General features: G+C 28.3%; 4 protein-coding genes across 5 annotated transcripts; 3 read left to right on the plus strand and 1 right to left on the minus strand.

Annotated features, from left to right (window-relative positions):
- The first annotated feature begins 1,567 nt into the window (after positions 1-1,567).
- LOC105255831 (nucleic acid dioxygenase ALKBH1) lies at positions 1,568-3,019 on the plus strand. The gene is made up of 4 exons (XM_011265347.3): positions 1,568-1,738; positions 1,797-1,899; positions 2,093-2,243; positions 2,407-3,019. Exons 1-4 carry the CDS (start codon positions 1,646-1,648, stop codon positions 2,978-2,980), a joined length of 921 nt encoding a protein of 306 aa, XP_011263649.1. The 5' UTR covers positions 1,568-1,645; the 3' UTR covers positions 2,981-3,019.
- Positions 3,020-3,799: 780 nt separating this feature from the next.
- LOC105255833 (V-type proton ATPase subunit D) lies at positions 3,800-5,600 on the plus strand. Its single transcript, XM_011265348.3, has 4 exons — positions 3,800-3,890; positions 4,458-4,575; positions 4,746-5,231; positions 5,302-5,600. Exons 1-4 carry the CDS (start codon positions 3,850-3,852, stop codon positions 5,392-5,394), a joined length of 738 nt encoding a protein of 245 aa, XP_011263650.1. The 5' UTR covers positions 3,800-3,849; the 3' UTR covers positions 5,395-5,600.
- Positions 5,601-6,190: 590 nt separating this feature from the next.
- LOC105255834 (dopamine N-acetyltransferase) lies at positions 6,191-10,314 on the plus strand. 2 transcript variants are annotated; one of them, XR_889554.3, is made up of 4 exons: positions 6,191-6,745; positions 7,258-7,527; positions 7,958-8,100; positions 8,743-8,863. XR_889554.3 is itself a non-coding variant. In XM_011265349.3 (3 exons), exons 1-3 carry the CDS (start codon positions 6,458-6,460, stop codon positions 8,899-8,901), a joined length of 717 nt encoding a protein of 238 aa, XP_011263651.1. In that variant the 5' UTR covers positions 6,191-6,457; the 3' UTR covers positions 8,902-10,314. The 2 variants fall into 2 exon arrangements, 1 of the variants encoding a protein (XP_011263651.1); XM_011265349.3 differs by lacking the exon at positions 7,958-8,100 and having other exon boundaries at positions 8,743-10,314.
- Positions 10,315-10,428: 114 nt separating this feature from the next.
- On the minus strand, positions 10,429-13,166 carry LOC105255835 (zinc finger protein 622). Its single transcript, XM_011265350.3, has 3 exons — positions 12,918-13,166; positions 11,668-12,434; positions 10,429-11,140 (listed from the first exon to the last, which is right to left on the minus strand). The coding sequence occupies exons 2-3, from the start codon at positions 12,407-12,409 to the stop codon at positions 10,653-10,655; spliced, it is 1,230 nt and encodes a 409-aa protein (XP_011263652.2). The 5' UTR covers positions 12,410-12,434; positions 12,918-13,166; the 3' UTR covers positions 10,429-10,652.
- Positions 13,167-13,476: the final 310 nt, after the last annotated feature.

The raw sequence follows: 13,476 nt of genomic DNA on the forward strand, positions 1-13,476 counted from the left end.
ATTGATATTTTCGATTCTTTTCAAGAAAAAGAATTCCATATTTTTTTTTTTTTTATAAAAGTAATAATCAATAGAAACTATTTAAAAAGTTTTTTACTAATTAATAATTTTGTTAATATTTAAGATTATTCTAACCACAATTACCTGCAATTCTGTCTTTTTATTAATCTTTTTTTAATAATCTCCATGTGATAGTTAATTTTTTCTACAATTGCGACGGAGATTTGGGTCGATGCTGAAATTGGATCGATGCGACCATCGATCACAGGTGTGCGACAGGATGAACAACAGATTTAGCATGTGATCAGGTTAGTGGGTGGGTGAGATTTATGGCGAATAGAAGCGCGACGGTAATGAACGATTATTATTACCGCGGCCTACCGCGTCTATTAATTTACTCGCGGTAGGCTTTCGAAAAGCCTTGAGAGGTGCTGCTTTGCCTCAGTGTCCTGCCCTATACTCGCTATTACTCTATGAAATCACACCGTTACCCGGCAATACTGCATTATGCGAAAATCGTACGCTAAAATTAGTCACAGACGATTATTACGCGCGCCGACACATAAAACGTGCCACGCCGGGAGAACAGTGAGAGGGAGATTTGCCGATAAATGATTTTAAATCTGCCGAAGGATCTTTAAAAACACGAAGAAATTCTTAATTATTTATTCCTAAAGCGTAATTTGAAATCGCGGAATAAATTGATTTTTTTTCCATAAATTAATTTTTTTTCCATTGCATATGTTTTAATGTAATCTTTGCAAGAACAAAAAATTGCAATGTTAACAAATAATATAAATTTTCATTAATTATTAATAAATCTCATATATATTAATGAATTTTAAGAGAAGATTCAGTTATTAATTATCATTTTTAAGCTTAAAGAAATTATACTTTAATTCTAAGCAAACTTCGCCGAAATTTGATGTGGAGTTCTAAATGTCGGTTCTAAAATCTCTAAAATTTTGGACACGTTTGAAAAAACTGTCGCACTTTACGCCGATACGATCTTCTCTCGATGAAGATATGCAAAGTATATTGAGTAATAAAGCTGGGTGGCGCATGGTTTACGTGTCTATCTGTCATCGAGTACGTTTTTCTGCTCTTAGTCAGACCATGTGTCGATATACTCCATCATACAAATTATGCATGATCTAACCGAATTATCTTCCATATAAAATGGCAATATAAATTACTAAAGACTCTACAAATATTCAAGTCCATAAGTCGACATGTTTGACATAATTTATCACTGACATTACTATCACAAACAATTTTCATTTTAAATTAAAATAATTTCTATATTTATTTCTATTATGCTTGCTTTTAGAATCTTTTTATATTTATATTTTTTAATTTTCTATGCAATATTTATGTCTACGTGAAATATATATTTATATGATAACATAATTATAAAATGTCCATCATTTCGTATTAAATATACATACGTGATTATTTTCTTTGCATAATCTTCATGAGATTGTTTATAACCTTTTTGTACTGATTTGAATATGATACTGATTTCAAAGCCATCTACATGTTTGAAATTTTATGGTGCGGAATTCAATCGCAGTCGCCATCTCTCGTGATGCGAGGAAAACACGGAACGTGAAGAAAATATGGCGGCCCGCAAGGTTGTTGAGAGATGTTTCGTGACAGTTTCAAATATTACAAAAGCCGAAATCCCGCACCCGATCTCGACGATGTGATCGACCTTGAAAGTCCAGAGCATGTTAGAGTATGTTAATATTAAATTGATATGTTCTTTCGATGATTAATGACGAATGTTATTTTAGGTTAGGAAAATAGAGGCAAATGTAAGTGATAAACAGACCGAAGATAATTTCGGTTTGACATCAGCAGAGAAATGGACGATTTATGAATTGCTAAACATCCCCGGTGCGTAAATTTCATATCGTATTACAAGTAAAATTATTCCTATATAATGTACATAGTAGTAGTAGTGTTTTGTCAAACATTAATATGTGAACCTTGATTAAAATCTTCCAAGTAACAATATTATCTTTTCTCATAAAATATTATAATTAATATTTAATATTTTATATCCCTGTATTTTTTTTTGTTATTTTAGGACTTATCTTTATTCAGAATCCATTTACACCAAATGGCCAACGATATTGGATCACAAAATGTTTGAAAGATTATTCTAAGGAACCATACAAATTAAATATAGATGCTCATAATATTTTAGCTAATGAAACATGGTGGGAGATCTGTTTTCAGTAAGAACAATTATAAAATTAAATTTTATTTATATTAATACTAATATCTTTATTTATCAATTAATCAATAATATTGACCTGATATTGATTAAATGCACAAATATGTGAAAAAAATTTATATTGACATCTAGATTGGTATTTAATTACTTTAATTTGTTATCAGGATGTCGGAAAGAGATAAAATTCTCTTACCTAAATTACGTTGGGCAACATTGGGATATCATCATAATTGGGATACAAAATTATACTCCGAAAGCTCAAAGAGCGACATGCCAATAGAATTATCTGGTTTAACATCCATTTTAGCGAGAACATTAGGTTTCTCGGACTTTAAAGCAGAAGCAGCAATTGTGAATTACTACCGAATGAATTCAACTTTGGCGGGACATACAGATCATTCGGAGATGAATATAACAGCACCACTTTTCTCTATAAGTTTCGGACAGACTGCAATTTTTCTGATTGGTGGACCAAAACAGGAAGATCCAGCTAATGCGATCTTTCTGCGAAGTGGAGATGTAATAATAATGTCGGGAAATTCTCGTTTGAGGTATCACGGAGTGCCAAAAATTTTATCGGCGTCCAAGACACCGTGGAACGATAATTGCGAGAACAGTTGCGAAAATTGTACATACAGTTACGATGACTGGCGCAAAGCGCGTACTTACATCGCCGAAGCTCGGATTAATATAAATATACGACAAGTCCTGGAACCTGGACAAATTGTATTATATTGAACCGCATTGTATTTTTATGTACAGAAATATATCAAAATATATTTATCACGAAAAATATTTTTATCAAAAATGTCAGATATTTCTCTGCTTTATTTATTTTTAGCTATCATTTTGTATATTTATTATAATGAGATTATATGCGTATTAAATTATATTAATTAGTATTATCTGTTAAAGGAAATTATTTGTTAAATTAAACTTAAATGCATTTTACATCAATAATGCATATACGTATCTCTTGCAATTAAAATTATACAATCATTTTTTTTTTATTTTTGATTTTATATATATATGTATATCGCAATAATAAGTTATACATATTAAAATTCATTTATATTTTTAGTATTATTTATTTAATTATTTTTTATTGATTTTTATTCTTATTTATATTTCTTTAACATCGATAATATATTGTTAAAAAGACAGTCTTATGGAAACTTGCATACTTTAAAAAATCCACTGTACACTAATGTTTTCTCTGTAAATATAATTAAGCCAAAGTAAAAGAAATAATAAGCATATTTGTATTATATGCATATTATATTTTTTATCATATAATATTTTGTTATTATTTTATTATGTTCCACATTTTTTATTATAGGTATAAAGAACTTTCATTATCGACATGTTAATACTTGTTATTCGTAATGCAATATCAAAACGGTTAGTAATGTAATCGTTCTTTAATTTTTTAAATATTATTTGAACATTTTCTTTGGATCGAGCCCACATGACAATAATTTATCCATGACCGTTGATAGCATTTATAATTGCGCGCCGTTAGAGAAACACGACAGTCAAGACTTCCGGTCAGCTCGAGTCAGCTGATCAATCCCGTTCCTGCTTGCTGCTGCACAGTAGTCGAGAGAATGTCAGGCAAAGATAAATTACCAATTTTCCCCTCTAGGGGGTAAGTATTTTATTTTATTAAATTAATTATCATGGAAATTCAACAATTCCATTCATATGTCGTGTATTGTCATTTGTTCTCGAGTAAAATTTCATTGTAAAACATACTGAAATAGTGGGTGTAACCCCGTCTTCAATTGTTAAAACCTTTAAATATTTATTTAAGGAATTTATTTATAATTATTAAATACTATTTAAACATTTTGATTATCTTTTATTTCATCACAAAATTTTAAATTTTGTTTTATTCCTAAAGAATATTGTAACCACATTTGTTTATTATATGCTACATTTTAAGATGTTTAAGTGTGTGAATATATATTTTCAATTTGTTCAATCTTGTAAAATGTTTCTTTTATGTATGAAATTTAATTGATAAATTTTTTTTTTTTTAACATTAATAGCATTATAAATATTTAATAATATGTTGCAATATTTATGAATAGTAACAATCTAATATATTTTAAGCATATAACAATAATGTATTGTTATTAAATTATATATTTGTTATTTTATTATATCTATTCCAGTCATTCCATTGTTATTTAATTATATATTTGTATTCTAGGGCCCAGATGTTGATGAAATCTCGCTTACAAGGAGCGCAAAAAGGACATGGTTTACTAAAGAAAAAGGCAGATGCATTGCAAATGCGTTTTAGGATGATCTTGGGGAAAATTATAGAAGTATAAAATTAATTTGATTAATTTTATCTTTCTATATTATTTTAATATTTCTTATATTGTATTAGTATTTCTATATTTTTATTCTTTTATTTTTATTTTATTGCATCCTATTATTATTTTTATTTGTATTTGTTATCTTTTTCTGCATCTCTATTTTTTTTCTTTTTTAGACCAAAACTTTGATGGGTGAAGTAATGAAGGAAGCTGCTTTTTCATTGGCAGAAGCAAAGTTTGCTACAGGAGACTTCAATCAGGTGGTTTTGCAAAATGTGACGAAAGCACAGATCAAAATTCGTTCCAAGAAGGATAATGTTGCCGGCGTAAATCTACCGATATTCGAATCCTATCAGGATGGAACTGATACTTATGAATTGGCGGGTCTGGCAAGAGGTGGTCAACAATTAGCCAAACTAAAGAAAAATTATCAACGGGCAGTGAAATTGCTGGTAGAATTGGCATCTTTGCAAACGAGTTTTGTCACTCTGGACGAAGTTATCAAGATCACGAATCGGCGTGTTAATGCTATCGAACACGTTATCATCCCTCGAATTGAGAGAACTCTAGCCTATATTATTTCGGAGCTTGACGAACTTGAAAGAGAAGAGTTCTATCGTCTAAAAAAGATTCAAGATAAGAAGAAGATCGCTAAGGCAAAGGTAATATACCATTAATTAATTTATTCTCAATTAATAATTATACATTACCTAAAATCTTAATTGATTGTAGCTTGAAGCGGAAAGAGCAGTACTTATTGCAGCTGGGCATGATTTAGAAGCTACAAATCTGCTCGACGAGAGTGACGATGATGTGCTGTTTTAAATACTGTAAATACATTAAAAATGTTAAGATGTTAATAATCCCAAAAAGATGAAAAGAAACTCTTTTCTTCCCATTTAAAATTTATTATGATTTTACATTATGGCACAATGATAGTCTTATTTGTATACATATTTTAGAAAATATTATTGGGAGCTTTTTTCCTTGTAATTTTGAGAAAACAACTTCTTTGAACTTACTGTTTTTAACTCTCAAAAATTTTAGAGAATATGTTACAATAATAATTTATAAAATAAGCAATTATGTATACAATATATATACAATAGCAATATTATTTTTTAGAAATATTTTAATTCTATATATTGCAAGTTATTCTATCATCATCCAAATCATTTCCAGTTTGTATGATGTGAATACAATTTAATTCTCTATTGAGATATTAGAGATATATAATAAATATATGTATATATTCCTTACTGTATCATTTATCTCCAATCATTATATATCTACTTTATTATTTTCTTCAAGTTCTTTAAAATTTTTAGAAAAACATATCAATTGTATCAGGAAAAAGTACATATATTATTGAAATGTAAATCTTGCTCATACACATGTTTTATATCTCAATTTAGTGATATTAATTAGTAAAATATGTCTTATTAATTACAATTTGCAGATGAAATCTGATAAATACTAAAGATTATTTCCAAGTGAAATCAATAATTGATAATTTTGATTAAAATTGAAATTTGTTACAAACATTTACAAATAATTTTTACATACAATTGAAATTCAATAAGTGAAAATAATTTCTGCAAAAATATAAAAAATCATTTAATAATATCTAATTTACGCAACAGAGTTTTAGTTTCAGGTAGTATCAGATAGCAGAAAGAGGGAAGAATATAAGATTAATCTTAATCTTTCAATTACATTTGCATTAATTTCGTTAAATTAATTTAACGAATTTATGTAGCACGATCGACGTGTACGACTGACCTAGTGTATTCGTCAGTGAATTGGGTCGATCAATATTATATAGGAGGAGGGAAAAAGGGGCGGTTTTCCTATATGAGAGGTGACCATTCTTCTTCACTAAGGGGAGATGTTCGCCCAGCCGAACTCCCAGTATATGTTTCCAGTGCGCGTTGGAAAATTCGTCCGAGACATGCCGTCATCTTCTGGCGAGGATTGCTTGACTGTTATGGAGGTACCAGAGAATCGCTATGAAGAGGCAATTCATCACTTGAGATGGAATTTCTTCGCCGATGAACCACTCAACAATGCTGTAGGACTCTGCGCGAAGGGGGAATCCCAACGTGAGCTCGAGCAGCACTGTCTGTTTACCTTGAAACAGGGTTATTCCAGGATGTTAGTGAATTCAAAGGGAGTGGTGAGTAATAATCCCTTATATTATGAAATACATTATTTTATTCAACTCTTTTACATACACATTATTTATTTTGGAATTAATTACTTATATTTTCACTTTTATTTTTATTTTTTAATAATCTGATATTTTTTATATAATTAATAATTATATTATTTATAATTGTATAAAAATAGTTATAATTATTTTTTTTGTCTATCTGTCTTTGATAAATATTTTCTTCATTATAATCTTCTCACAGGTACTAATTCTTCATTTTTTATTATTTATTTATTAATAAATTATAATTTTAATACAAATCTAATAATTGATGAAACCTTGTGATTAATTTAATAGTATCGAAATAATAATCACATCACTCTTTTTGTTCATTATATTACTCTATTCATAAAACTATTTTCATCATTTTTATTTTATTTGTTTATTAATTTATAACATTTTATTTTCATAATATCAAGTTTCAATATCGTCACAATGGATGTGTATTATTATCCAAAATCACTTTTATTATATAGATAGTAGGGATGGCACTAAACGGCACTTTGAAGAAGGGTGAGCGCGAAGAGGCGGAACGGCGCCTCGCCGAGTTAAATGACGAAAAATTCAAAACGATCTTTGGACTGCTCTATAAGATAAACGACAAGATTGATCTGTTCACCAAATACAACGTAGATGAGTTGTTTGAGTGCCGGATTCTTAGCGTCGATGAAAACTACCGTGGCAAGGGTTTGGCCAGCCTTCTTATGGCCGATAGCATAAAAATTGCCAAAGACGCTGGTTTTAAGGTATATTAATGTCTATTTTAATTTATTTTTCTTCTTAGTTTATTAATTTGCATAAATATAAATTTGTCTATATATTTACACAATGTATAATATGAAAATTGAATCTAATTTATTCTCTATTTGTTTAATTTCACCTTCTGCATATATGTAAAAATTACTATGATAAAAATTACTCTCTAATTCTCTTTGCAAAAAAAATAAAATAAGATAAATATAAATAATGTAAAATATATAAGTGTAACATATTCCTGCGATATTTACAAAGAGTTTGGAAAAAACATTATCAAAGTGGCGATATATTTATGCAGTTATTTTATCGATTTTACATGTTATAAAGAGAGGATATCATTTTTATTTTATTAATTTAAGATCGTTGCGTTGGTGTAATCCCTGCTCTACATATACACCGTACACTTTTCTTTTGTTTCAGCATGCTCTTCAGTTAATATGCATGCATGGGATGATTTTCGTTTATTTCTCCACAAGATGTATATGTATATAATTACAATGCATGTTACTCGTTTTTTTAAAAGGTACTTTACACGCAATTCCTTGCATGGAAGCAGAAAGCAGGTTAATATGATAAATAACAATTTGATTTGAATTACTAAATAATATAATGAATAAAGCAATCTGTATATACAATATGTGAAAAAATTTATTTGCTATTATTTTTTCAAAAAATTCGATAAAATTAAAATATTAATTATATTGAGTAAAAATAATATATAGTAAATTTGAAGATATCTCGACTGGAATTTTAGAAACATGACAATAAATAAATGAAAAGTAAATATAAAATTATATAAAATTAATCAATAGCCAATATTAATTATGATTATTATTATTTCTATATATTACTTTTATTATTTTTTAATACTGTTTGGTTTTTAAAATTTTCAAATAAAAAAAAATAATAGATTTAGTCATTATATTATTCATTCAATTGGAAACGAAATATTACACAATTTTAAAATATTATTTATCAAAACAATTACTATTAAATTTGATACATTTCTTCTATTTAGAAATCTTTATAATTCTTTTTAAAAAAAGACTATATATATATTTAATTTTAAGTAGAATTTATGTAATAAAGAAATGATAAATATCTTGTGCAAGTTATATATTGCATTAGATATGTACTGTAGCATTTACAAAGAGTAAAATATTTTCTTATCTTGTTATATTGGATATGTAATATCTATTGCACAGGTATGCAAAGCCGACGCAACCGGCGTATATTCACAAAGGGTCTGCCTGAAACATGGCTTCCAAATAGAAGCGGAGATACCGTACGCAGAATTGGATAAATCTATTAGGCCAGCGCCACCTCATCAAGCGTTAAAACTGATGGTGAAATTGTTAGATTAAAAATAAAAAAAAGAAAGTCGCTCTCTCAGTAGAGTTTAATTAAATTAAAAGTTAAATCATCAACACGAAAGCGCAAAGCGCAAAGTAGATATGTGTATCGTCGTCGTGTCGTGACAATAACAGCTCTGTTAATGTATGTCTCAGTATCGCGAATGCGAGATACGTGATGCTGTCTCATAAAATATTTACTTTATTGTTAGCAAAAGAAACAAGGAAACGCGTAGTACATGTCGAACCATTTCAAATGATATCCGGTATTACTGCCCCTCCGTACATGTTCCGAAATCATTAAAGGAAAAAAGAGAAGGAAGAGAACATCTAATTTAATTAAATTGAAAAAAATCGATATAATCGAAAAAGTCACGATTGTCTCGCAAATCGCATTTGGACTTTTTGTTTCCGCCAATCGCTCCAATCTGGCGAAAAATCGGAGATATACGAAATATTTACAGACTCGCTGTTTAATTCATATTTACATATTTAACACATTGATTGTCATGCAATCTGTATACGAGTAGTATGTACATTTTACCACATAAAAAACTTTTATTTTTATATTATTAACTCTTTATTTTATTATCGCGCTAGGACTCGTACGTAAATGTGACGTGAGGATTTTAGTAAATAAGCGTGACAGTCAAAGTGTTAGAGCAAACTTATCAATATAATTAAATCTAATTTAATAGTAAATACATATACAAAATAAGAATCTTCTAAAAGGATTGTTGTTGCTTCTCTCACAATTTTGATACCTTTAAAAAGACAAAACAATTTTACATTACATATTCGGTTCTACACTGATGATATTACATACGCATCTTGTAATTATTTATTTTTTCGTAACTAATTAAAGGAAAAAATAAAAAGATCGAAATGTTAAAAGGGATCTTACAAAGATATTTAAAGCTTGAAAAGAGGATATCAATAATCGCTCGTGCAGCAAAGTATTACTCTAATAATAGAAAGTAAGAAAAAAAAGAAAGTCGCAAAGAGTCAAACATTGTTCTATCTTTATATATGTCGTAATTCGCCAATGTCGCCATGTGAGAAATGGTCCATAAAATATATAAGGTCTAGTTATATCTTCTTCTTCTCTCTTTCTCTCATGTAAAATGCAATGGTGCAGATTGTTTTATAACTTGTATATTTACTATATTCTATCGAAAGCGACGATATTCGGTCGCAATTCGAAGTTGTTATTCTGGATTATAATAAACGGGTCCATATAAATTTTTAAAAAAGTTATACGAGAAGAGAGGAAAATAAAAGATATTTTTATCGATGTCACATGTTGCAAAAGAATATATATATATATAAAGTATATGCGAGTTATTTTGTAAGAATGTCTGCCAAATGTGAATTATAACGCGATTTATAATGATTTGTATTGCGTAATATGTATCCTTTAAAGAGAATAATAAATTTCAATTTTTAGGAATTGAATTCATGACTGTAAAATACTCAAGTTTGAACCTATAAACTTAAATTAATTATTTTTATAGGTAAATATAATTTTATATACAAACATTTAGTTCCATCAAATTGGATTTTATTTCATTGTTTTTTACATCGATCTTGTAACTTGTTGTTAAAATATGTCTAGAACATTTTTAATAATTCGCAGAACATATCTGATATACAATAAAGAAATGTATTCTCTCTTCTTTCTTTTTTTTAGGGGCCAAAATATGCATTAGAGTTTCTAAAAAAGATATTATTTCGATAATGCAAATAATGATGAATTAATGAATCTAGAAGTTTGTTTGTCTCCTAAAATGTTTTTGCAATTTGTTTTGCTTGAATTGCAGTTGTGTTGAATACTTTGTTTGGACTCTCTGCAAGTATCGAACATCCCGAATTCTTCTCTGGGTAGCTTCCACCTGCATTTCCGAATCGCCGAGTGCTTTGTACTGTAGCAATAACTTGTGTAATTTGTCTTCGCTATTCTTAGTTTTTGTGACTGGTTCGAGGCTCAGATTTTGCTTATAATAGCGCACTAAGGCACGATGGCCTACTATCTTGCCGGATGGTAATTTCAATTCGTAACCTTCATCATCCAAAACTGCTGACCGTTTCGGCGGTTCCGTATCTGGATCGACATCTTTAGCATCTGGATAGCTGGATGAATAATCATAGAACTGCATATATTCAAGTAGCGTTTCTCCTTCATACAACATCATGCAATGGCCCTTATCAATCATATGTGACCTCACTGCTTCTACGCTTTGTAATTCTCTTCCTATAAAAATATATAACAATTTTAGACATTGATTTAAAATTAAATTTTAATTAACATTTTTTTAAATATAAGTCAGTCTTATTTTATTTTTCTCTGAATCTTAATTATAATTAAATTTAATTTTAAAAATATACAAAGTTAATATAGTTATAAAAAGAAGTTATATAGAAATTGCACAAAAAGATATTTTTAGCAATTTTTGAAACAGATTTAAAAGTCAATAAATTTGATTTTTAGAAATCTTTAACTTTATTTCTAGAAAATAAATTTTTTTAGATATTAAATGCATTTCAAAAATTATTAAAAAGAAATTTCACTAAACATAATACAGATAAAATGTATTAATTAGATTGTACATAATACAATGTACAATCATAATTCATTTATTTATAAAATTAATTTTTACATTTTAATTAATAATTGAAATTTAACTTTATTGGAGAATCCTTGCAGCACAATATAAAACATAATAAAAAAATTAAAAATAATTGAACCTAATTGAAATACAATAAAAATAATTCATTTACCTGAATTGTTGCACCAGATACATTTGTACTCGCTGTATATTTTCTGGCCTAAATATAGTAATAAACCTTTTTGGTCAATACAGTATTCAAGGTCAGGTAAAAAGAATGAGTGTTTCACCATCATGTGTTTTAAATTACGTGTTACAGATCTACTATGATGATCACAAAACAAGCAATCATTGCGCTCAATAGGATTTTCTAAGTCATCAAGCCATTCATTTGAATTCAAAGACTCTACATCCGAATCTGTATCGACTTGTATTTCATTCTCTGTGTTTGTTGAATTTTCACTAGAAACTGTATCTTTATCTCTTTCTTCCATTTTCTTTTTATGATTCTTTGATACAATATGATTATTGTATTGCTTTTCATTGTTAAATTTTTTTCGACAAATTTTACAATACTGTTTTTGCTTTGTCTTGGTTTCGTTTGCATTGTATTTGTTATAAGCAATGTTTTTATTCTGGAACTCTTCCAATGAAATTGCAGGTAACTCGCTCACCTTCCTATGCAGATTATATCTATGCCATTCAGAATCGTAATGCATTTTGTGCGCATCCAAATTTGCAAGTATTATATGGCATGTTAGACAAGTAAACGAATCTCTTATAGGCTCAAATACAAGACCCTTATATAGAAATTTATATGGAGCTAAATGCTTATAAAAAATTTTTCTTTGCTGAACGACCATATGCATAGTAACCATTTCTCTTTTCGGAATAATAGCATCTATATTATTCATTTTTATTTTCTTCTTGGTACAACTCCTGTTTATATAAAAATGAAAAACTAAAATTATAAAATTATATCACTTTAAAACTATTTTCTACAACAGAAACATATGGTCAACAAATATTTTAGTATTCTATTCCGAGTTTTCGGACCGAAAAAATATTTTATAAATATTTAAAAAGTATTTTATTTCATATTTAGAATTAATTTCATTCACTAATTCATGCGACATCAAAGATTACACGAGCAAAACAAGAAATTTTTTGTTTGCAAAAATGATTTAATATTTAATAATATTCGAATAATATTAAAGAGAATAAAATTTTTTTCTCGGTACTAACATGTGATAAAACATACTTTAAAGGTTAGTCACGCAATGTGACCTCCATTTAAAATTTTCACAATAAATATCACAATTTTTTAAAGGTTAGTCACGCAATGTGACCTCCATTTAAAATTTTCGCAATGAATATCACAATTTTTTAAACAATATCATTATTTTTAATTTTTCAGCTTACCTAGTATATGATACCTGATGATACCACGATGCACGCTGTACAAAGGTACAAAGGCAACAGCATGTGCTGTTCCGAATTTCGATATTCAAAACCCTTGCTAGACAACAGGAATAGGATATAGAAATTTTTACCAATAAATACGCAGAATAGAAAATATTCTCCAATAGGAGCAGAGAATAGATATTTTTTTCTTATTGTCTGTTGCCTAGCATTGTGCAAGGGCTTTCACTGTTCACTGCCAGTACTAAAAATCTATAGTTTGCGTCACGTATAGTATAGGGCTTGTTCTTTTTAGCTGCACTGCTGCACTAGTGCAATTAGTTAGAGTGAAAGAAAGTATGTTTGTCTCTTTCCAACTTATTGTTAATAACTTATTATTAATATAGTGCAGCTAAAAAGAACAGATTCATAGATTTTTAGTCCCGGCAATGAATTTCGGAATGCATACAGCATGTGTTACAGCATGTGGAGGGGATTATTGATAGAAACTAATGATAAATATAATTAAAAATACAAAATATCTTTTTTTAATATAATATAATATATAATTTAATATAAT

The sequence above is a fragment of the Camponotus floridanus genome, unplaced genomic scaffold (genome assembly GCF_003227725.1).
Source record: "Camponotus floridanus strain SB8 unplaced genomic scaffold, Cflo_v7.5 scaffold16, whole genome shotgun sequence".
NCBI lineage: Eukaryota > Metazoa > Arthropoda > Insecta > Hymenoptera > Formicidae > Camponotus > Camponotus floridanus.